This window comes from Bactrocera tryoni, chromosome 5, assembly GCF_016617805.1.
Source record: "Bactrocera tryoni isolate S06 chromosome 5, CSIRO_BtryS06_freeze2, whole genome shotgun sequence".
NCBI lineage: Eukaryota > Metazoa > Arthropoda > Insecta > Diptera > Tephritidae > Bactrocera > Bactrocera tryoni.
In genome coordinates, this window is record NC_052503.1 from 11,309,791 (window position 1) to 11,334,093 (window position 24,303).

Genomic DNA, 24,303 nt, shown 5'->3' on the forward strand with positions numbered 1-24,303 from the left:
ATCGAATAACCATAAAAGGTTCATAGCATTGTTTTCTGTGCAGCTATACCTTTTACCTTTGATTTATAGCCATCAAAAGAACGGAGTTATCGTTCTAATCAAAATTTGCCTATCATGATTGACGCGTAATCTTAACTGATGCAAATGGCTTTAGCATTTCCGTTGCACTGACTCATAAAAGGCGCCGCTGGAGCCATTGAAACCATAGTACTTTCACTACACTGAACCAATCAACATGAAGTTGCTTATTGTTTTAGCTCTCGCATTGGCTGCAGCCTCTGCAACTCCGGTTTACGAAAAGACCGCTTTCATCGAGGACTTACCAGAGTCTCCAGTTTTGGGTGGACGCATCACCAATGGTGACTACGCATGGGATGGTTTGGTTCCCTATCAAGCTGGTTTACTTATATCGAAGAATTCAGGCAATTACTGGTGTGGTGGTTCCTTGATTGGCTCAAATTGGATTCTGACTGCCGCTCACTGCACAGATGAGTAAGTTACAGCTTTTGATAAAAGTGAAAATTTCCAATTACAAATATTAATTTTTATCCTTATAGGGCTCACACCATCACCGTCTACTTGGGTAGCGTTGTACGTTCCAATGGCAACCAATATGCAACCACCATCCACTCCCAGGATATCCACCAGCACCCCAATTACAACTCTAATACTCTGGATAACGACGTCACTCTCGTGTGGATCCACTCTGTTTCCTTCTCTGGCAACATTCAAGCCATCAGACTGCCATCTTTCAACCAATACAGCAACTATGAGGGTCAATGGGCTACCGCATCTGGCTGGGGTGGCACTTCGGGCAACAACCAAGACCATTTGCAATACGTCAGTGTTCAGGTGATCTCCAACAGCGAATGCGCTAGCGTCTATGGCAGCAGCACTGTCACTGACAACACCATCTGTGTTTCCACAAACGGCGGACGTTCGACTTGCGGTGGTGACTCTGGTGGCCCATTGGCTGTGGACAACAACCAAGTGTTGATTGGTGTGACTTCATTCGTTGCTGCCGCCGGTTGCACCGCTGGTCTGCCATCTGGTTTCCAACGTGTCAGCCGCCATTTGGACTGGATCCGTGGTGTCACCGGTATTGCATACTACTAAATTCGATAACATATTGCGAAGATACTAAATAAAATTTTCCAGCAGAAAACGATAAAATTATGTCTTTTCTTTATATCTCCAGGGTTTTCAAAATAATTGGCTAATCATAATGAAAGTAAATGGGAATGAGTTTTTTATGTTGTATTGTTCCAAAAACTTATATAATCGGTCCACTCATAACTCGCACACATATATCAGAGTGCACGAAACTCATTTATAGATAAAAAGATATATGCACTCACCCCTCAGTCTCCACAGCAGAAACAAGCTCTTTTTCTCCCCTGAAATAATCTGTTCTGATGATATACTTATATGTATATAAGGAGCGAAGAGAACTCAAAAAAAAAGCGAAGGGAATTTCATCAGAAATTTTAACCAAGAGCTAGTATAACTAGCTAAGTTAAGTTAAGCTCAAAGCTAATTTTTATAGTGATAATTCCCATCTATCCAGAAAGAAAGCAAACTCAAAAATAATTGAACCCTATAAAGTATACACATGAAGGATCAGTTCGACGAGCTGAGTTGATATAGTCATGCCCATTTGTCCATCTGTCGGTATATATGTACGTCAACTAGTCCTTCATCCAAGACATTCATTACTATTGAAAATGGGTTGGACTTAAATTCGGACCACTCGCCAGTATATCTAATCCTAAATGGCCAAATAAAGGAAATAGACATACCGCCTTATATTTCTAATAGACATACGGATTGGGAGTATTTCAAAGTGATGCTCGACAAAAATATTGATTTTGAAGCAAATATAACAACCCAAGATATCTTAGAAGATGAAGTTCATACATTTACGAAAGCTATTCAGGAATCGGCTTGGAAAAGTACTCCTATTCCTAAACAAAAAAACTTTTATATTAAGTATCCATCGGACATTTTAGATCTCATAAAGAAAAAGAGAAAACTACGCAAAAAATGGCAAATCACGCGATTTTCCCAATATAAAACAGAACTGAACAATTTAACCAAGCTTCTCAGTACTAAAATAAAGTTATTCACGAATCAAAATATTTCTAATTATATTGAGAAACTAACGCCAAACAAACAATCCGATTATTCCCTTTGGAAAGCAGTAAAAAATGCTGGAAAACCAATGTTGTCAAATGCACCCCTCAGAAAGCCAAAGGGATCCTGGGGCAAAAGCGACGAAGAAAAAGCGGAAGTTTTTTCAGAGAAACTCGCTAAAACGTTTAGTCCTATTCTGTTCCAAGGAACTTTACCTCAGATGGAAGGATCGCAATGCGTAGACGAAATCCAACCAGCAACAATTAAAGAAGTGGAAAATATAATTAAAAGTAGATTTAAACCAAGAAAAGCGCCCGGTTTCGACTTGGTGACAGCTGAGGTACTGAAAAATCTAACACGGAAAGCATTAGAAAAACTTACATCGATAATAAACGCTTGCTTAAATCTCAGATATGTACGTTCCATTGCCATGGAAGGTATCTGAAATCATTATGGTACAAAAACCCGGGAAAAGTGCACAGGAAGCATCATCATATCGTCCAATCTCACTGTTGCCTATTTTGTCAAAATTACTTGAAGTTATAATTATAAAAAGGCTTCAGAACATAATTGAAGAAAAGGACCTTATACCAATTCATCAGTTTGGATTTAGATCGCAACATTCTACAATCGATCAAGTTCATCGAATAACAGATATAATTGAGGATGCGATGGAAAAAAAGCAAATCTGCACAGCTGTTTTTCTTGATGTATCTCAGGCGTTTGACAGAGTATGGCACCAGGGCTTACTTCATAAATTAAGACTTCTCTTCCCACAGCATCTTACTGAGATACTTGCCTCTTACCTTAGCAACCGCTACTTCAGAAGCAAGCAGGGACAATCATATAGTGCGTTACAGCCAATAAAAACAGGAGTACCCCAAGGAAGCGTCCTGGGACCACTCTTATACATTTTGTTTACTAGCGACATGCCTACGCCGCCAAACAGCACAATCGCCACATTTGCAGATGATACCTGCATCATTACTACTGGTAAAAATGTAGTAGAGTCGTCGAACAGAATGCAGTCTTCAATAAACCTAATTGTAGAATGGACACAAAAATGGAATATTACTCTCAACGAGTTGAAGTCAATACATACAAACTTTACTAACAAAACTGATACGTATATCCCCTTATATATTGGGAATGAAGTAATTCCGTACTCCACCTCGGCGAAATATCTTGGTTTGACGCTGGATGCAAAGTTAAAGTGGAAGGAACATATACAAAGAAAAGTTGCAGAACTAAAACTAAAACACAACAAAATAAATTGGTTAATCGGCAAGAAATCACCTCTAACAACCTCAAATAAAATTTTAGTCTACAATCAAACGTTAAAGCCCATTTGGACATACGGAATTCAGCTATGGGGATGCACTGCACCGTTATACATCGAAATGGTGCAAAGATTCCAAAATAAGGTCCTGCGAAAAATTGTAAATGCCCCGTGGTACATACGAAACTCAGATCTACATCGTGATCTTCACATAAAAATGGTTCGGGAAGTCATTCGCGAAACGGCATCGAAACATGCCACAAGGTTGCAAAACCACATAAACGCTGAAGCCCGACAACTAGGAGAGGCTAGAAATAGCAGGCGCAGATTGAAAAGAACAAAGTTCCATGACCTTCTAAACAAATAACAAATATAATATTTAGTTTTAATACAAAGTTTATTTTTGAAAAAGGTTCTTACTAGAGCTTTTATTGTTTTACCGTATATGTTATGAAAAATATTGCTTGTTAGTACATTTGTCACTAGTTGCAATTCGAATGAAATGTAAAACCATATCTTGTTACGTTTCAATAAAACACAAAAAAAAAAAAACTAGTCCTTCTGTGTTTGCTATATCGATCTGAAATTTTGCACTTGTCCTTTGTTAGAGCCGCCAATTTCGGACAGCTGCAACATATAGCTTCCATACGAGCTCAATGATAGGAATTAAGTTCTTGCATGGACAATTTTTTCAATTTAAAGTACATAATTATGAAGTTTGGCAAAAGTTAGTGCTTAAAGTAATAATGTAATCTCCGAAGAAATTGTTTAGATTGGACCACTATAGCGAATATCTGCTGTACAAACTGAACGATCGGATACAGTGCTTGTATGGAAAGTTTTTTCATTTGAACAGATATCTTCAAGAAATTTGGCATGATGTATTGCCTAAAGCAATAATGCAATCTTGAAGAAATTGTTCACTTCGGATCCGTATAGCATATAGCTGTCATACAAACTAAACGATCGGAATCAAGTCCTTTTTCTTTGTTCTTGTTTTGTTTTGATTTTGTGTATTCATTTTTCTATTGCGTCTCCGCCTCAAGTCGCTAAGGGACCGTGGTTGTCTGCACATGCAGTAGGTTATGCAAGGGTTAACACAAGTCCTCATGGGAGTTTGAGTAAAGAGTTAGCCAGGAGCTAATTAGGAGTTCTCTCAACTGAACCCATACTGCCAATTTAATGGGGATGGGCTTTGAACGTACTTGAAGACTTGCCAGGATTTTAATGGCACAAAGACGGCTGTGATACAAATTTAATTTTTTCAGTATACCTTAATCAGAATTTCACTGGTCTCTAATCCTAAAGTGCCCGAGCACAGTGTAGTTCTCTCCGTGCATATGTACAAATGCACACAATTGGGGATATTTTTATTTTCGATGTGGCGTCCTCCGTCGTCCTGTTGCCTCCATCTCATTGATAGATATTCCCTCGAAGCAGCCCCTTAGAGGTTGTTGATGCTTATTCCAAGCATCTATTCCCCTCCAGATAGCATTCCTTAATTGCAGCGGTACCCTGCTTTGCAGTCCGTCAATTCCGTCCATGGGAAATTCAGGCGGTATTTTGGCGGCAGTTTCCCAAGTAAATGGTCCATTATGAGGTTAGTAAAGACGTTTGTCGAATCTGGAATTTTCGCAAGAAGACTGTACCATCAAGATCCCTATGGATTTTAAGAAACAATCGCGGCTGTTGCATTGTCAATTCAGGTAAATCCAAAGGTTTCGACTCGGAGTTCGGAATTTTGCCAAACAATTATTGAAGTGAACGAAGAAGATAACTTGATAAATTGCCTGTTTATCTCTCATGACGCCCATTTTGAAAACAGGAAACTCCACTTTTCGCTGGCTTACAAGGTCACCTTAACTGACTGCACCCAACTTTTTTACGGGGTTATGTCAAGCAAGAGTTGTACAAAACAAAATCTTGACATTGGAATGAATTGATAATTGAGGCAATCCCGAATTCAAGCCTTCAGGCCGCAATCAATAATTTTCTAATTAATTAGGTGTTGCATTTTTGAGGCTGAGCATAATTTTTAAATATATTTATTAATTAAAAAAAAAATTTTGCCATACAAAAAAATGTAAATGGAATGCATTGATATACTAATGTGCATATATAGGGTGATACATTTCGAGGTTCCCTACTTTTTTAAAGAAAAAATAAAGAAACTTCAAGTTTAATGAGGAATTTTTATTATCATTCGAAAGAACATTTTGAAAACTTTAATTTTTGAACATTATCTCTATCAAATGTTGGCCGCGGCTATGTCTCAGATGGTCCATCCGTTGAGTCCAATTTTCGATGACTCGAATGACACGCGTGATGTTTTGCTCCAAAGCCTTAATCGAAACGGAATTTTCCACGTAAAAAAATCTAACGGTGTGATACCATGAGATCTTGGTGGCCAATCGACTAGCCCAAAATGTGAAATTATCTGCTCCCCGAAGCGTTCTGTCAATAAATCCATTCATTGATGCGATGTGCGGCGAAGTGGCGCCGTCTTGTTGAAATCAAATGTCGCCGAGATCACAAGCTTCAATTTCAGGCATCAAATAGTAAGTAATCATGGCGTGTTAACGATCGCCATTCACGGTTACGTTTTCACCGGCATCAATTTTGAAGAAAACCCCAAAACTTTATTTTTTCTAGATGAAATAATAGTTCTTGAATCTCCTCAGGTTGCTCTTTGTCCCAAATACTGCAACTTTGCTTGTTTACATACCCATAGAGCTTTAAATGGGCCTCATCGCTGATCAAAACGGCGCCTGAATCGACTTTCCACGGTCATCGTGTACTTTCTTAGCTACGTCTGCTATATTTTCTTCATTGCGTGCTGGATGTAATGTATTCGGTCAAATATTATCCAATAACGAACGCGTAATGCAGTTGAACGATTAGTAAATGTTGTTCAGACGTAAGTCTTTCCATGGTAAAATGCCAAACAATACTGATCAAAAATAATATGACACGCGTGATCTGTTAAAGAAAGGCTATTCAAAAAAGTACCACTACTTGAACCACTCTTCATAACTCTAGATCCATCTCGATAACATTTAGCCGTAAAACAAAATAGTTAAGTGGACAACACTATTTTACTATGAAATAACCTTTCGCGGATGCTCGCAAAACACAAAATACCCGCAAATTTATGAATGAAATCCGCCTTGCTGGAATAATGTGTACCGAGTAGTAAGTTATAGGGTTGTAAATAACACTCCTATTTATAGATTATTTTGATTTAATGTTTGTGTTCAAATAAATTGTTATCGATCTGTCGAAAGGTGAATGTTTGTTGCTTTAAACAGCTTAATCATTTGAGTAGTTGCTCCATGTTATCGATACTCTTGGGAGGGTACATACCAGTTAATTACCAAAATTTATTCTGATAACAAAAGAGTTAAGAAGGGCTGAATTCAGGTGCACCCGAATATTATATGTATTGTAGAATAATGGTATAGGATGGAATTTAAGAGGGAGATTATGAGCAGAATATGGCAAATATAAATATAAAATAGGCCAAGTTGTTAGAGAGATATGCTTGAGATGGGTGCTGTGCTTATTACAACCTTTTGAACCAATCCACACCAAAAATGCTCTCTTATCACTCATTTAATTGTTTCTTAGATCGAATCGTTTGGCAGTTTTAACACTTTGAATAGCATCAAATATGACCATTACATTTTTATTGCTATTTCGCAAATACAACCATTTTCTAAAGTGACCACCTTTTTCAAGGTGTGCTAAAACAAACGACTTTTAACCTTTAAGCTGTGGCAAATCTAATTTTGAATAAATAAAGGGACCAGCATGAAAATCTCACTTATTCGAATGTGTCTCAAAATCCGCAAGAAAAAACAATAAATTCATGTCTTTACAGGGCAAAGAGAGGCAATTGATTATAAAATACAATAATCATAAAAAGTTCAAAGCGTTGTTAGCTTTGCAGCTATACAACCACTTAACTTTGATTTATAGCCACCGAGAAAATAGAGTAATCGTTCTAATCAAAATTTGCCTATCATGATTGACGCGTAATCTTAACTGATGCAAATGGCTTTAGCATTTCCGTTGCACCGACTTATAAAAGACTCCACTAAAAGCATTGAAACCATAGTATTTTCACTACACTGAACCAATTAACATGAAGTTTCTAGTTGTCTTAGCACTCCTTGTGGCTGCAGCCTCTGCAACTCCGGTTTACGAAAAGACCGCTTTCATCGAGGACTTACCAGAGTCTCCAGTTTTGGGTGGACGCATCACAAATGGTGACTACGCATGGGATGGTTTGGTTCCCTATCAAGCAGGTTTACTTATATCGAAGAATTCAGGCAATTACTGGTGTGGTGGTTCCTTGATTGGCTCAAATTGGATTCTGACTGCCGCTCACTGCACAGATGAGTAAGTTACAGCTTTTGATAATGAAAATTTCCAATTGCAAATATTAATTTTTATCCTTATAGGGCTCACACCATCACCGTCTACTTGGGTAGCGTTGTACGTTCCAATGGCAACCAATATGCAACCACCATCCACTCCCAGGATATCCACCAGCACCCCAATTACAACTCTAATACTCTGGATAACGACGTCACTCTCGTGTGGATCCACTCTGTTTCCTTCTCTGGCAACATTCAAGCCATCAGACTGCCATCTTTCAACCAATACAGCAACTATGAGGGTCAATGGGCTACCGCATCTGGCTGGGGTGGCACTTCGGGCAACAACCAAGACCATTTGCAATACGTCAGTGTTCAGGTTATTTCCAACAGCGAATGCGCTAGCGTCTATGGCAGCAGCACTGTCACTGACAACACCATCTGTGTTTCCACAAACGGCGGACGTTCGACTTGCGGTGGTGACTCTGGTGGCCCATTGGCTGTGGACAACAACCAAGTGTTGATTGGTGTGACTTCATTCGTTGCTGCCGCCGGTTGCACCGCTGGTCTGCCATCTGGTTTCCAACGTGTCAGCCGCCATTTGGACTGGATCCGTGGTGTCACCGGTATTGCATACTACTAAATTCGATGACATATTGCGAAGATACTAAATAAAATTTTCCAGCAGAAAACGATAAAATTATGTCTTTTCTTTATATCTCCAGGGTTTTCACAATAATTGGATAATCATAGTGAAAGCAAATGTGATTGAGTCTTTAAGTAGAATTGTTCAAAAAATTTATATAATCGGTTCTTTCATAACTCCATACATTTAGATCAGAGTGCAAGAAACTCATTTACATTTCAAAAGCTAAATTCAGCCTCCATAATAGACACAAGATGTTAATCATCAAGAAAATATCATAAATTAAATATGTATGTATATATACATATATATATATATGTTACCTTCAGAAAGGCATCGGAAAACACTTCCAAAAAATGTTATCCCAACACATAACACAGCCAGTTGAACCTTGAGCTAATATCACTTGGAAAGTTTCTGGTGACCTCTGTACCCAATAAAGCTAAGCTAAGTAAAGCTCAAAGCTAGTTTTATTTAGCGATAATTTCATTTTATCCGGAAAGGAAACAATCTCAGGAAGAGTAGAGCATTCCTAGTTAACCATGCCGAAAATAAATTCACCAGCTTCTGAAGGCTAATAATGCATAATATCCGTCACATAGTTCAAATTATAGCTTACCGATAATTAAACATAAAATTTCTTTTAATAAAGCAACTAGAAATCCTAAAAAATTTACACTCCCTAAGTCCACATAAGCTGCTCATACAATTCAACCCAAAACATCAGTTATTCTGGATAACTGGACAAACAGAACCATTTTGTAACTCAATGCAAAGGCAAAGGTATTATCTGACAAAATTACTAATAATAACAAGAATCCGTTTGGGGCATACCAGAAATACTTATGACAATAGTTAAAACATTTTCCACTCAAATATTATGATGAAAATTGTGAACCCACTTGATTTATCGACAAAGTGGTATAAACTAAGTATTTTATGCTACTTACTTGCTTTGAATTATTTAGGTAGAAACTAATTTTGGGTTGAAAGAAGTACTGAAACGTTGAGAGTTTAAATTCTTGGAATCCCCGCAATTTCGTTCGTATGAAAGCTATGTATATATATGGTACACTTGTCCGAAATCGACGGCTCTGACAAATGAGCAGCCTCTTGGCAAGAAATAAGACAAGTGCAAAAGATCGATATATCAATATCAAAAATTGAGGTACTGGTTCACGTATATACAGACAGTCATACGGACAGACTGACGTGCCTATATCAACTCAGCTCGTCATACGAACGTTTATGTTTATATTTCATTGGGTTTTACTCTTCCTGAGTTTGGTTTCTTTCTGGATAGATAGGAATTATCAGACACAGGGGTCATCGAAGACGTTCCAAGTTCCAAGTTTTTTGATGAAATTCCTTTCCCCTTTCTTTAGTTCTCTTCGTTTCTTTTATGTCATCAGAACAGTTTAATTCAAGGGACTAAAAGAGCTGTGTCTTCTGTGGAGACTGAGGAGTAAGTGCACTGATATTTTTAAATATACAAGTAAATGAATTTTTTGCACTCTTACCTATGTGTACAAGTTATGAGTGGACCGATTATATACATTTTTGGAACAATACAACATAAAAAACTCATATCCATTTACTTTCATTATGATTAGCCAATTATTTTGAAAACCCTGGAGATATAAAGAAAAGACATAATTTTATCGTTTTCTGCTGGAAAATTTTATTTAGTATCTTCGCAATATGTCATAGAATTTAGTAGTATGCAATACCGGTGACACCACGGATCCAGTCCAAATGGCGGCTGACACGTTGGAAACCAGATGGCAGACCAGCGGTGCAACCGGCGGCAGCAACGAATGAAGTCACACCAATCAACACTTGGTTGTTGTCCACAGCCAATGGGCCACCAGAGTCACCACCGCAAGTCGAACGTCCGCCGTTTGTGGAAACACAGATGGTGTTATCGGTTACAGTGCTACTGCCATAGACGCTAGCGCATTCACTGTTGGAGATCACCTGAACACTGACGTATTGCAAATGGTCTTGGTTGTTGCCCGAAGTGCCACCCCAGCCAGATGCGGTAGCCCATTGACCCTCATAGTTGCTGTATTGGTTGAAAGATGGCAGTCTGATGGCTTGAATGTTGCCAGAGAAGGAAACAGAGTGGATCCACACGAGAGTGACGTCGTTATCCAGAGTATTAGAGTTGTAATTGGGGTGCTGGTGGATATCCTGGGAGTGGATGGTGGTTGCATATTGGTTGCCATTGGAACGTACAACGCTACCCAAGTAGACGGTGATGGTGTGAGCCCTATAAGGATAAAAATTAATATTTGCAATTGGAAATTTTCATTATCAAAAGCTGTAACTTACTCATCTGTGCAGTGAGCGGCAGTCAGAATCCAATTTGAGCCAATCAAGGAACCACCACACCAGTAATTGCCTGAATTCTTCGATATAAGTAAACCAGCTTGATAGGGAACCAAACCATCCCATGCGTAGTCACCATTGGTAATGCGTCCACCCAAAACTGGAGACTCTGGTAAGTCCTCGATAAAAGCTGTTTTTTGGTAGACCGGAGTTGCAGAGGCTGCAGCCACAAGAAGTGCGAAGACAACTAGAAACTTCATGTTGATTGGTTCAGTGTAGAGAAAATACTATGGTTTCAATGCTTTTAGTGGAGTCTTTTATAAGTCGGTGCAGCGGAAATGCTAAAGCCATTTGCATCAGTTAAGATTACGCGTCAATCGTGATAGGCAAATTTTGATTAGAACGATTACTCTATTTTCTCGGTGGCTATAAATCAAAGTTAAGTGGTTGTATAGCTGCAAAGCTAACAACGCTTTGAACTTTTTATGATTATTGTATTTTATAATCAATTGCCTCTCTTTGCCCTGTAAAGACATGAATTTATTGTTTTTTCTTGCAGATTTTGAAACACATTCGATTAAGTGAGATTTTCATGCTGGTCCCTTTATTTATTCAAAATTAGATTTGCCACAGCTTAAAGGTTAAAAGTCGTTTGTTTTATCACACCTTGATATGGTGGGTCACTTTAGAAAATGGTTGTATTTGCGAAATAGCAATAAAAATGTAATGGTCATATTTGATGCTATTCAAAGTGTTAAAACTGCCAAACGATTCGATCTAAGAAACAATTAAATGAGTGATAAGAGAGCATTTTTGGTGTGGATCGGTTCAAAAGATTGTAATAAGCATAGCACCCATCTCAAGCATATCTCTCTAACAACTTGACCTATTTTATATTTATATTTACATTTATATTTGCCATATTCTGCTCATAATCTCCCTCTTAAATTCCATCCTATACCATTACTCTACAATGCATATAATATTCGGGTGCACCTGAATTCAGCCCTTCTTAACTCTTTTGTTATCAGAATAAATTTTGGTAATTAACTGGTATGTACCCTTCCAAGAGTATCGATAACATGGAGCAACTACTCAAATGATTAAGCAGTTTAAAGCAACAAGCATTCACCTTTTGACAGATCGATAACAGTTTATTTGAATACAAACAGTAAATCAAAATAATCTATAAATAGGAGTGTTATTTAGAACCCTATAACTTACTACTCGGTACACATTATTCCAGTAAAGCGGATTTCATTCATAAATTTGCGGGTATTTTGTTCTTCTTTTTTATACACTCGTAACATCTTGCCACAGAGTATAACAGTTTTATTGACATAACTATTTTGTTTACCATTTGTATTATTTGTGGCTTGTGAATAAGTAAGTTCGTGCATAAAATGCGAGTGGCAGATGTAGAGTTTCACGAAAAGTGTTGATCACCTGTTCAAAAATTAAGCAGTTGCCGTAAAAAACGTAGCAGTGAAGCTGGAAGAGATTTTCAATATTAGCCAAATAAAGCCAAAGGTATGATGTCAGAGAAGCAACCGCAGCCTATAGTTGAAAGCAACAATCAACCGACTGAGTAGTCCCAGGCCACCGCATTTAAACAACCCGCCACCAGTGCTGCAGAAACCCGATCCGCCGTATGTATACGTAATGGAAAAGCCAAACAGTGACGCCGAAGAAGCCGAGATCGTCCGATCGTCAAAAATCGACAAAAGGTTTCGCAAAAACTGACGACTTAGAAAAGTGAATAGAAAAGGTAAACACCAAAATCATGCCAAAAAGATCAACTGAAGCTGTAACTTATATAGTAAGCCAACAGCTAAGCTCACTTCTACGCTAGCTAGAAAGGGCGAAGCGGCAACCCCGAACTTCTTCGAATCTCAAAAGAACTAATTAAAAGAGAGTGCATCATTAGCCGACTTCAAACCAGCGACCACAGTGGAGATTAGAAATCTCGATTCCCTAATGACAAAATAATAGAAAGTGCTCTTGAAGAATTAATATGTACCTGACCTGTAAATAAACATCTCTCCACCCAATACCAGACAGAAGAGTGCAATAGACAGTCATATCTGCAATGTTAAAAAATGATTTTTGATGTTTCCCAAATATAAAATAAATATAAATATCTCAACCTTCCCACTTGACTGAATAAGAGGCATCTGCTATCCCTTTTCTAAAGTCAAAATCGCTTGATACGAGAAAAGGGTTCTCCCAAGCGGCGGAGCCATTAAATATGCGACACTTTTTCCTCGCGTTCGCTCATTTTAACTTCTGCTCTAGAATTACAGCCGTTGAATACGAAATCCATGTTCAATAGCAATTTCAGGAAGGACTGAGTTCCTATATTACAATGTGTTTTTAAAAATCACTCCAGAAATTAATTATCAGAAATTATTTACCTCACAAGATATTACGAACGAAACATAAAAAAAAATCGTATTTCAATATATGATATAGTTTATATCCTGATTCTAACCAAGGTGTACAGGTGTGTCACTATCGGAAAAGTGGCTCAACTACTTCCTTATCAGTCGGTGAATAATGATCAAAGCATCATCTGAATCAAAAACCTTGAATTTTCTTACCAGGTTTGTCTTTATAATTCCCAATGCATGTGTAGATTCCCATAGAACTTCATACCAGCACACGAGAGTTTTCATATGCGCATTTGATCAGCCATTCTTCACCCATACCATTATGCTAACCATTTGGTACAGAAAAGCAATTAATGCGACTTCAAATTGCATACTTATAGGATGAGGATTGAGCTATTTCCTACATAACTCTTACCAGTGCCTTTAAAACTGTTCACAGTGATACTCAAAGTATGAAAGCGCTAAATTGCGTTTGCTGCAACCGCTTGGGTCAACAGAAACCAAGGAAGCCTACTTAGAACGTTACGTGCCAAAGGCTTTTTAATGATCAGTGGGACGAGATGAGTTGATTTAGACATGTTCCTCTCTGTCTGTATATTCGCGAACTAGTCCCTCAGTTTTTGAGATGTCAAACTGAAATTTTTTCAGCACAAGTTAACGTTCACATACATATATGATGATACCAGCGAAAACTGTAAAAAACAGAAATTTCAAGATCGATTATCAAGCTTAGATATGTTATTTTTTGCACGAGAAATCCCCTCGCTTAAGATACCTCATAAAATTAAATCAGAGAAAGTCGGAAGTCCCGAGATGACCCATGGCAGTTGGGTCGACGTCATTGGAACGAACCCAAAATTTTATCTAGCCAAGGTGTCAGTCCAGGCAGGCAGCATTTCTAAAATTTAGAGGGAATGTTTCTACGACAACGAATTGGGTGATCAATCTACATAAAGGCTTATACGTTCTCTGCTCTAATTCAATTTTATCCCATCTAACTATTTACCTCGATAAACTTTAATTTGTCGAATTCATTCGCGAATTCCCTTGTATTAGCATACAATGTTCCAACGATAGTTAGCTGGAAGTAGACCAATTGTCCATTGTAATATTTCTGTTACTTCCATAAGCCAGTTTGGTAAGCTCTTTGACGAAGTACTCAGCGATTGGTTTTTTTGTGATGTTAGTCCCTTTAAGGATAGTTTCCAGCTCTCAATAAATGTAAAAACTTCAAATAAAAAAACGCTTAAGAAATCGTCAAGAAAATTTCCTGCGGTAAATTTTCTTATACTAGTATGCAGCTCTGAATAAACTAGCACGAGTACTAATTTTTAATAATTTTTTTCAATAAAATGCGAATTTATCTACGCTGGTTTCTTGAAGGAAAAACAAAATCGTTAAATTCATCTTAAATTAGTTAAAATCATTATTATGAAGTATAGTTCATGGTGATACGTGAATACAGAGCCGAAGAGATATTAGTAGCCCTAATCTGTTTGGTTGTTAGTCGAATCGACTGACTTATGGGTAACACAAAGGAAGAATTTCTATCCAAGAGAGTTTTATGGATTTTGGATCAACCCCACAACCTAACTGAACCCTTTAGCCATAATTTGATAGATATTGAATTAATCAAAAAAATCATTATAAATAAAATCATGTATGCTAAAACAAAACTGAAATATTTAGTAGGAATTGTAAGCATACAGCAATTATATTTCCTGTCAAATTTTAAGAATTTCGTTTATTAGTAAGAGATGCCAGTTTTCTCTTTAATCCAATTGAGGTAGCTAGTCACACGAATGAAACCAGCTGGAGCGCCAGATTGGCAACCGGCACTCGATACGAACGAAGTAACGCCGACAAGCACACCATCGGATTCCAAAGCCAATGGGCCACCAGAATCACCTTGGCAGGTGGACGTACCGCTAGGGGTAGATACACAGATGGTGTTGGCCGTTACAACTTGTGTGCCATAAGCAGCAGAACAGACCGAATTAGCTATGATCGGGAGACGAGCGTAATTCAAAGATGAAGAAGTCGACGACGCTGAAACAGAAAAAAGTTAATACTAACCACAAATATCGATACATGGTTGAATATGGAGACTTACTGTCGGTGGTGCGGCCCCAGCCTGAAGCGATAGCATAGCTGCCAGCGTAGGTAGCGTACGATGAAGAGATCGAAGGCAATTTAATAGCGGATATATCGCTAGTGTAAGTCACAGCAGGGATCTTAATCAATGTAATATCATTGGCAAGAGTTTTGGAGTCATAGCCGGTGTGTTGGTAGATAGAGCTGGAGGTAACAGTGTACTTGACTTTATATGCAGTACGTGTAGTGCTGCCCAAATAAACGATCACCTGAGTAACTCTATGAAAATAATTTAAGAAAAAAACTTAAAGATTGAATAATTCATGATAATGTATAGCTTCGCTTACTGGTCAGAGCAGTGAGCTGCTGTTAAAACCCAAGTTGGCCCGATGAGGGAACCACCGCACCAATAATTTCCTGTGCTGCGAGTTAGCGTCAAACCGGCTTGATGAGGAAATTGTCCAGTCGCAGCAATGTTGCCGTTGGTAATTCGACCGGATAAAACTGGTGATGTTGGCAAATCCTCTATGAAAGCAGGCTTCTCAAAAGCATTGTCCACATCTTCATTGCCAGATGACTGATCGGGAACGATGTAAGCCGAGGCAACAGCCAAGGATAAAACGAGTGCGATGAAGACCTTCATTTTAATCGGGAATACGTTGTATGAGCAACTGATGTTACTTGTTGTGAGCAAATCATTTTATAGGCAAAGATAAAGTTGGTCGTTCGTAACCATAAATAATACCATTCAATGATTATATGATAAGCCTATCGCATATAAATCGATTAAAGAATATTGTAAATTTAAATGATAATATAATGGATGCCATTAACTATATATTTACAAACGTGTACAAGTTTTCGGATTTACCAATTATATAAAAAGAGGTCTTATGGTTATGAACAGATTTATATGATCAATAATAGGGGATCTTTCGTTTCTTTCGTATTTTTTGTGTTAATGTATTACCAGAAAGTCTAATTATAGAGTATTCCCCATAGTTAATACTACTATTTTTTGTGAAGATAGATAAATTACATTATAATAGACAAATCAATTTTGTATTTTTTTTTTCATTTTCAAATTGATTAAATTTCTATACTTCTGATTTTTTTTAGCAACGTTAGAAATTATAAAGAATGTCCCATTGCTTGCAATCACAAAAATTCAGATAGCAAAGCATTTAAATAGTGAATACCACCCTTATCTTGAAAACTAATATTTTTACTACTGTGCTTTTTTTAAGTTTCAGATGCGCTTTCATTTTTTTGTATTTCAGCTATTTTTTAATTTACCTAAACTAAAGCGAATGCTGTTACTTTAGTCTCTACTCAGTCATATTTTTTAACTGTTCAACAGAACTAATATTTTCGGGCTCGACTGTAAGATAACAGCAGTGTAGCTGTCTCATTTGACATTTACTTTTCTTGACGTGAACCTGCAATATTTAAGATATGCGTTCAGAAATTTTGTTGTTAACTACATAAGTTGAGATAACTATATAAAACTAAGATTATGTATATATAAATCGGGTATATAACATACTTTTATTTAGTTCAAAATATTGTGTACGCTTGCGTATTATTTCAAGAATCAGCTGAAAAATAAACGTAACAAGCAGTCTGGCAATCTTTACGCTTGTCTACAGTGCATTCTAAACTGTTGACTGTGTGTCAAAACAGTTTAACGAATTTGTTTGACATTTCAATTCGAGTAGTAAACAGAAATATACCTATGAGTTTTTAACAAATTATGGAACGTATTCTTTCTGGTATAGCGAAAATAAATTTTCAACAAAATTGTGAAGATATTTTGGTTGAAAGTCGGTAAGCAAACTGAAATAAATTGCAGCAAGCTTGGTATAAATCGAGGATTTCATTTGCAGTTTGGGTAACATGGCCGATCAATTGCAAGAGATGTCCAGAACCGTAGATACAAACGACAAGTGTAAGAAGAACGATAATACCACAGAGAGTGATATAGAATCAGATTTGAACAGTTCCGGCGAAACCAACTTATTTGGTGATGATGATGCAGATAGCAGCAGCAGCACTAGCATAGCCGGTGGCAGTCTTTCACAGCGTCGCAATTTGCCGCGTCGTGCTTGCAAAGAAAATAGCTTAAAACTAAAACGACGTTCGATTGTGAAACCAAAACGCCACAGCTCCTCAATGACATGTGATTTCTCTATGCTCCGTCCAGCTGATATACGTAAAATTTACTGCAATAAAAAACTGAAAAGTTTCCGACCCACTTGCTTGGAGACAATTTTTGAAGACCCACAGCCTGAACCGCGCCGCGGCAATGATGCTGTTGCAGCCTGCAATAGTGCATTACGTTTAATTGGTTTACGTAAAATACGACGTTCGTTATCCTGTTCAGATGGTTTGAATACCAATAAAGCTTTAATAAAACAGAGACGTGCTAAAATAAAAAAAGCCTTTGGACGACGAAGTGCTTGCAAAAAGATATCATTACATGATTTCATCGATCGTTTGAATAAAAGTTTCGGCGACGAAGCCGACGTAGAAGATGCCGATCTGGAGACTGATGACAATAATCCACAGGATGTATCAATGGAGGCAGAAATGTGCGTTGTAGCGGCAGATTCTTCGCTGTCTGCAGAAGCGACCCCAACAAAGACTGATTTCGCAATGCAACTGGGAACGGATTTAGTTGATGCAAATCAGTATAGCAATCCAAAGGTTGATAGGGAGGCGTTATATCTTGTGTCAAATAATTGTGGAACTCTGTCATATTCTTCAGATACCGCAGATACTAGTTTGAGTACTGCATAAGTGAATCATAATTATTTAGAAGTTATACGTTAGTTAGAAATTAGATATATTATACTACATTTTGAGAGTACCAAGTTTAATTGTGAGTGTTATTGAAATTCACTGCCAATTTTGGTTTTTGTTTAAACTACATGTTTCATATCCTTAATATTTTAATTTTGTGAAATTTTTATTATAAAATCATAATTGAAATTCATTAATTATTCACCAACTTTCCTCATTTAAGACTTAAGATATTGATTGTACGTATTATTTGTGTGTGTTTGCATAATAATATTGATGATGAATGTTTTAATTTGTGTCTTATTACATTTAATCTATTCGTGCAAGAGCATACGATTTTACAAACGTCAACTACTACTAGCATTAAGACAGTTCGTAACGTAATTTCTTCTAAGCTATATTATATAAAGAGTTCCGATTACTTGAAGAATATTTTAAGTGTATTTCACAAAAATATCATAATTAAAATGAATTCATTACAAATATGACTTTGTGCTGAACTTTTCGTTGCAAATTTACAACGTTTCTGCAATTTGTCGCATTTACTGAAGCTCAACAGATATGAAAAGCTAACTACAAAAACAATTCCATGAAAATAAATCAATTTAATACAATTTAATTTACGCTATGTGGATATTTTATGGTTTTGATATCTCTTATGTAATCAACCGATAGGAAAACGATAGATTTTTGAGAATGGCATGTATAAGTGTAACATTTTGTGATACCAAAAGTGTGTTTATATTTGAATTGATTTATACATAATGCAAAGTCTTTGCGATAACTTCGTTTACAAGGAAATATGTTACTCAAATGGCAGCTAAGTATATGCTATAGTGATACGATTATTTCATGCTACATTTCGGGGAGATATAATTTTAAAAGGAAAAGCTTTCTATACAAGAATTTGGTTTTGTTTGTTCAGTTTGTATGGCAACTATAATGAATAGTGGTTCGATTTGAACAATTTCTTCGGAGAATATACCGTTGTTTTAAACAATAATTCATGCAAAATTTCGTGAAGATATCAAAATTCTATGACGCATATAATGCATATAAATCAAAAAAAGGGCTAAAAGGCGAAATTACCCGTTGGTCCTACAGACTGGCAGCCATAAAACCCGAAAACAATTCAGAGAAACGACAGTGACCCTTGCGCAACTTCGTTCTGGATACTGTAGCAGATTAAACTCCTACTTAGCCAGAATAGACCCCGACATATCTAATATATGTCCTGCGTGCAATGAGTCTCCGCATGACACTGGCCACCTCTTTGCATGTTCCACCAACCCCCCTCCCTTTGGTTCGACTCCGTCGAAACAGCACGTTTCTTGGGCCTTCCGTTACATAACGTCAACTACAACCTGGCTAAACCTTACCATCCCAACGAGGATTAGGTACCCGTTATAACAACAACAAAACATTCGCATAGCAAATTTGGCTATTTGGTGCATATTTTGCTTGACTTTTACCAATGTATTATAAACAAACGTTAATTAAACAAAACTGTTATGCTCTTTGTGCAACAAATTGTGGGAGTTAGGAAGTGAAAATTGCTTAAAAGTTTATTTTCACATATTTTTATGCGTAAACTATTCCAAATTTTCGGCATTAAAGAGTTAGTAATAAAAATTCTCACACACACTTATGCATATTATGCATACATAATATACACATGCTTGGTAAAGTACTTTGCCATAGTTGATAATTCAGGAAACTTGTTAAGTTTTGTAGAAAACCATTGAAATTTAAGCTTTTACATGAAACATACTTATGAATATGCACTTGCCCCAAATTACATTGCTTGGGATTTACCGTTGTGCCTTGACAAGCACTAAATGACTCCGCCTTTTTGCCACGAAATGACTTGAATATGGATTGGCATTCAAAAATTTGAACTTATTGATGCATATTATGATTTCCTGCATGCAAAACATTAGCTACATACTTACAAACATGTAAAATTTGTATATATGAATGCAAGGTAGGTATGCAGGTAGGTTTGGTTGTATATACATGTGTATGTAGGTGGGTAAGTATGTATGTCTGTAGTACATTTGTAAACGATATGCAGATACCTTCAAAGACAACAGGAAGCCTAAAGCTATGTAGCGCATTGAGCATTTATGCAATTGTAGTAGTAATTGTTGTTGTAAATACATGTGTACATGAAGTACAACACCTGGCAGCCTATTATAAGGCAATAAAGTGCATAGTTGTTGTAAATGAAGAACATATTGGATAGTAGAAAAAGTATTTTCGTATTTCTAATCAAACTTCAATAATTAATGAATTTTTAAGTTCATGCGCAGCAATTATTTCTTCAAATAATACTTATTGTTGAAATTTACATGTATGCTTGGCGGCAAAAGCCTGCTCGCTGTTGCACTAGTAATCCATTACATTTTTGTCGCGCCGGGCCATAATTACTTAATGCAGACTTGTAGGAATTCGAACTGTGATGTTGGAAAAAGGCAATGAGGCAGCAAATTAAACCAGCAACTTGTTTACTAATAAGTTATTTTGTACAAATTCATCTACTAACAATCACACAAACATTACATTGTATTTATTTGTGGCAATACTGAGGCACCGCAGACCTAGTGACGCAATTTGCAACAACTCAACGAGCGGCTTGACACCAAACTCCAGCGCAGCCACCTTTCAAAGGCATTTCATTCATTCATCAAATGGGAAGCTTACTCTCATTTGATACGTTTGTGGATGTCTGCTGCAGAAATGAGTGTGGTGTGGCATGAAGTTTAGCAAGTGCAACGCGAATGCTCGTAAGAGATTGCTTATGTTTAGGGCTGTTGCAGGCAAGCCGTATCATATTATGATAACTTAATTTATGTACTTGTGAGAAATTTTGTAGTTTATAAAAATAACTGACACAGAGCAGACAGTGCTCAGTCGAAATGCGCGTGTGCAATATAACGGTTCGTAGCTGAAACATATAACGGGCGGCTCTAGTTGCGCGATTGTGTAAAAATACAAACCATCATAACCACACACATACTTTCATGCACATCGACGCGCATGCGCACATTTGCAAGTGCAAGTCAAGTGTGGCAAGTGGCAAATAAAGTTTACTAACGCCGTACCTAGCGAAGTTCAAATTCAATTACACGATTTCGTATACTTTTTTATGAAATGCAGTGAAGTAAAGCGCTACAACAACAAAAAGAGTGTAATAATAGCCTCACAGGCAAAAATAAAGAAAGTCAAACGGTGGTGGCCTTTCGCCTCATAGCGCAAAAAAGTGCTGACAACAACAATCCAAGCATTTAAGTAAACAATAAAAGCGGAAATTGTTAAATAAGTGATGACTTCACACACCAACAAAGTGCCAATGCTTCAAATGCTGCTGCTAACGTGTCTAGTGGAGCGCTACACCGCCACCAGTTGGCGGCAAGTGAAACCAATGTATTTGCTGTCCATGCCGGAACCGACCGATGATTATTCTGGTGAGCCGATGGTTTTCAGTTTAGAAGCGGACGCTGACGCAGAAGACGATATGCGGTTGCATCGTACGCCCGCGATGGATCGTATTTTTGGCGGCAGCGTCGCACAACGTCATAGCTTTCCATATCAAGTCGGTTTGTTGTTGCAGCGGCCCAAGGGGCTGTACTGGTGTGGTGGAGCATTGATTTCGGATGAATATGTCTTGACTGCGGCACATTGTGTGGATATGTATGTGGACAATCATATACAATATAGTAATTAGTGCTAAAAGTAATTTGTTATTCTACTTTTCATATTGCCAACGAAGGGCCAAGCGTGCTTTAGTGTTTCTCGGTGCTCATGAGATTAAAAACGCCAACGAAATGGGCCAAGTACGCATTATGGTTAAGCGTAACAGTTTCATCATATATCCATCGTGGAATCCGCGTCGTCTCAAAGATGACATCGCTTTGGTGCGCTTGCCAGTGCCTATCGAATTTAACGGTAAATATTTGTGACTAAAAATTTCCTTCTTACGGGGTATGATTGCATACAATATAATTCTATATGGGAAAAATCACCTCGAAGCCAACAATAAAAAATTCCTGATTCTCTCTGTGTATCCATAACCACCGAAAGTTAATCTGAACTAGTGTGTAGTGGGTCCAGTCCTTTGTGAAGCCAGATGAAACCGGTCCCCGGGTATGCTTGTTAGAGAAATCAAATCTGCAAAACATTCTTGGATAGCACCAAACTCCTTCAAAAACTTCGGCTCCTGCAGGAATTGTACCTGAACTCTCTCCCTACCGCCTCTCTCATTCATTTCCTATAACCCTCCAGATCTTTAAATTACCCATGAACTGAATTTGTCCCAGATTAGAGGGCTGAAACCTCAGCATGACAGCGGATCACACTTAGACTATTATGTACAATCCTTTGGGAAGCCAAATGAACATGTGTCTTGATCTTTCACAAAATTAATGATTTATTCGCAAGATGAGTACAGTTATTCTTTATTTTTATCCTATATTCAGCGCCGTAGAGAAAAAACCGGCCCCCGGGTGTGATTGTTGGAGAATTGAAATCTGCAAATAAGAGCTTCGGGTCCGGCAGGTACTTTTACCCTCCCGCCTTACTTCATAATTGCTTAAAACCCTCCAAGTTTTTTAATTCTCCATATCGAAGCCACTTATAGGAGCCGTAACAAGGAACCCACAACTCTACGATCTTCTTTTCATCTCATAATGATGTGATCATAAGCTTTGCTATATCCATAGCCCCTAAAGGCGTTCAGTAATTTATTTTATTCATCATACATCTCGTCCTTTTACTTCTTCCATTATATTTAATTCAAAGAAATTGTTATTATCAAAGACTTCTACTTATTAATTTTCGCTATATTTTTTGCAGATCGCATACAGCCGATTCCATTGCCGCGTCGCAGTTATGAGTACCAAGACTTTGAAAATAAATTAGCCATCGCTTCCGGCTGGGGGCGCTATGCGATGGGCGCGCATGCTATTAGCAACGTGCTACGTTATGTGAGGCTGCGCATAATCGACGGTTGGACTTGCAAACGCAGTTTCCCGCTTTCATATCACAGCACGAATATCTGTACGAGCGGCAAGTATGCGCGTTCCACTTGCAACGGCGATTCTGGCGGTCCACTGGTTGTACGTCGCAAACACACGAAAAAACGTATACTCGTCGGTCTCACATCATTCGGAAGTATACATGGCTGCAATCTCGGCTATCCGGCGGCATTTACGAAAGTCGCTTCATACCTGGACTGGATTAATGATGAAACCGGCATTGAATTGTGGCACGAATCATCGAACGCGATTGTTTTCAAAAAGATGTTAAAAGATTACGAGCGAAAGCAACGCAGATACAAATACCTAAAGGAGGATTTAACGATGGAAGACGAAGAAGACTGGAATGACAGCACTGAACAGATACCCGAGTTTACACCAACACGCCTGAATCGCCCATCCAGGGTTGGCCGCACGTCGTATACTTTAAGGCCGCCAAGGCAAAGGGTGCGTTATACGCCGCCAAGAAGTTATCGAAAATATATTTTTTTGTGAGATTTATTTCAATGCAAATAAAGTTGTTTTCCATGATTCATATGATGTATATATTTTAGTTTTTTTGAATACCTCGAAAAGCTTTAAGAGTTCTCTTGACCGCTAGCTTGGAAGCATCCCCAATTTCAAAACATAGATAGAAAATTTTTGAAAGCATTTGCTCTCTGATACGAGGCTAGAGATCAAAATTACTAGATCCATCCTTTCCCTTGGTAAACAAGAAAAACAAGCTTTCAAAAACTGGAACCAGACTCGATTATTTTATCGGACAGAAACTCCAGCCGGGGGAAGCAGAGGAAGAGGAAGGCTTCCACTCCGTTAGAGAGATCAGGTGGAGAAGGAGCTGGCTGAACTTGGTATTTCGGCGCCAAATTGCTAAAACATCTACGCCATTCAAGAAGAAGTAACAGGTACGAATCCAATTAAATTTTTATTGAACGCAAGTATACTATTATACTGCAGACTATCTGTCGCGTTCGCCATTGAAACTTCGAATAAACTTGACAGCTACTTGAAGTAATTTACAATTCACCACCGGATGGTTCGATAAGACCGGCATTGATTTATAGAACCGATAACGAACATAATGATTTCATACATTTGCTTGTGTTCATAATGAATCGTCAATGAAGCTCATTGAAGATTATTAATAAACTCAATAATAATATCGAAATCCCAAGCAATATTCAACACTTACTCCATATACATACATATGTAA

The 24,303-nt window shown here is 37.7% G+C and overlaps 5 protein-coding genes across 5 annotated transcripts; 3 read left to right on the plus strand and 2 right to left on the minus strand.

Annotated features, from left to right (window-relative positions):
* Positions 1–235: 235 nt before the first annotated feature.
* LOC120776968 (transmembrane protease serine 9-like) lies at positions 236–8,470 on the plus strand. Its single transcript, XM_040108060.1, has 4 exons — positions 236–492; positions 558–1,104; positions 7,563–7,813; positions 7,876–8,470. The coding sequence occupies exons 1-4, from the start codon at positions 236–238 to the stop codon at positions 8,432–8,434; spliced, it is 1,614 nt and encodes a 537-aa protein (XP_039963994.1). The 3' UTR covers positions 8,435–8,470.
* Positions 8,471–10,150: 1,680 nt separating this feature from the next.
* On the minus strand, positions 10,151–11,028 carry LOC120778916 (serine protease 1-like). The gene is made up of 2 exons (XM_040110962.1): positions 10,772–11,028; positions 10,151–10,709 (listed from the first exon to the last, which is right to left on the minus strand). Exons 1-2 carry the CDS (start codon positions 11,026–11,028, stop codon positions 10,151–10,153), a joined length of 816 nt encoding a protein of 271 aa, XP_039966896.1.
* A 3,814-nt stretch (positions 11,029–14,842) lies between these two features.
* Positions 14,843–15,908, minus strand: LOC120778911 (serine protease 1-like). Its single transcript, XM_040110958.1, has 3 exons — positions 15,600–15,908; positions 15,272–15,531; positions 14,843–15,207 (listed from the first exon to the last, which is right to left on the minus strand). The coding sequence occupies exons 1-3, from the start codon at positions 15,893–15,895 to the stop codon at positions 14,906–14,908; spliced, it is 858 nt and encodes a 285-aa protein (XP_039966892.1). The 5' UTR covers positions 15,896–15,908; the 3' UTR covers positions 14,843–14,905.
* A 1,048-nt stretch (positions 15,909–16,956) lies between these two features.
* LOC120778907 (protein tantalus) lies at positions 16,957–18,080 on the plus strand. Its single transcript, XM_040110954.1, has 2 exons — positions 16,957–17,079; positions 17,139–18,080. The coding sequence occupies exons 1-2, from the start codon at positions 17,006–17,008 to the stop codon at positions 18,049–18,051; spliced, it is 987 nt and encodes a 328-aa protein (XP_039966888.1). The 5' UTR covers positions 16,957–17,005; the 3' UTR covers positions 18,052–18,080.
* A 3,299-nt stretch (positions 18,081–21,379) lies between these two features.
* Positions 21,380–24,215, plus strand: LOC120776969 (brachyurin). Its single transcript, XM_040108062.1, has 4 exons — positions 21,380–21,747; positions 21,827–22,002; positions 22,909–23,537; positions 24,093–24,215. Exons 1-4 carry the CDS (start codon positions 21,380–21,382, stop codon positions 24,213–24,215), a joined length of 1,296 nt encoding a protein of 431 aa, XP_039963996.1.
* The last annotated feature ends 88 nt before the right edge of the window (positions 24,216–24,303 follow it).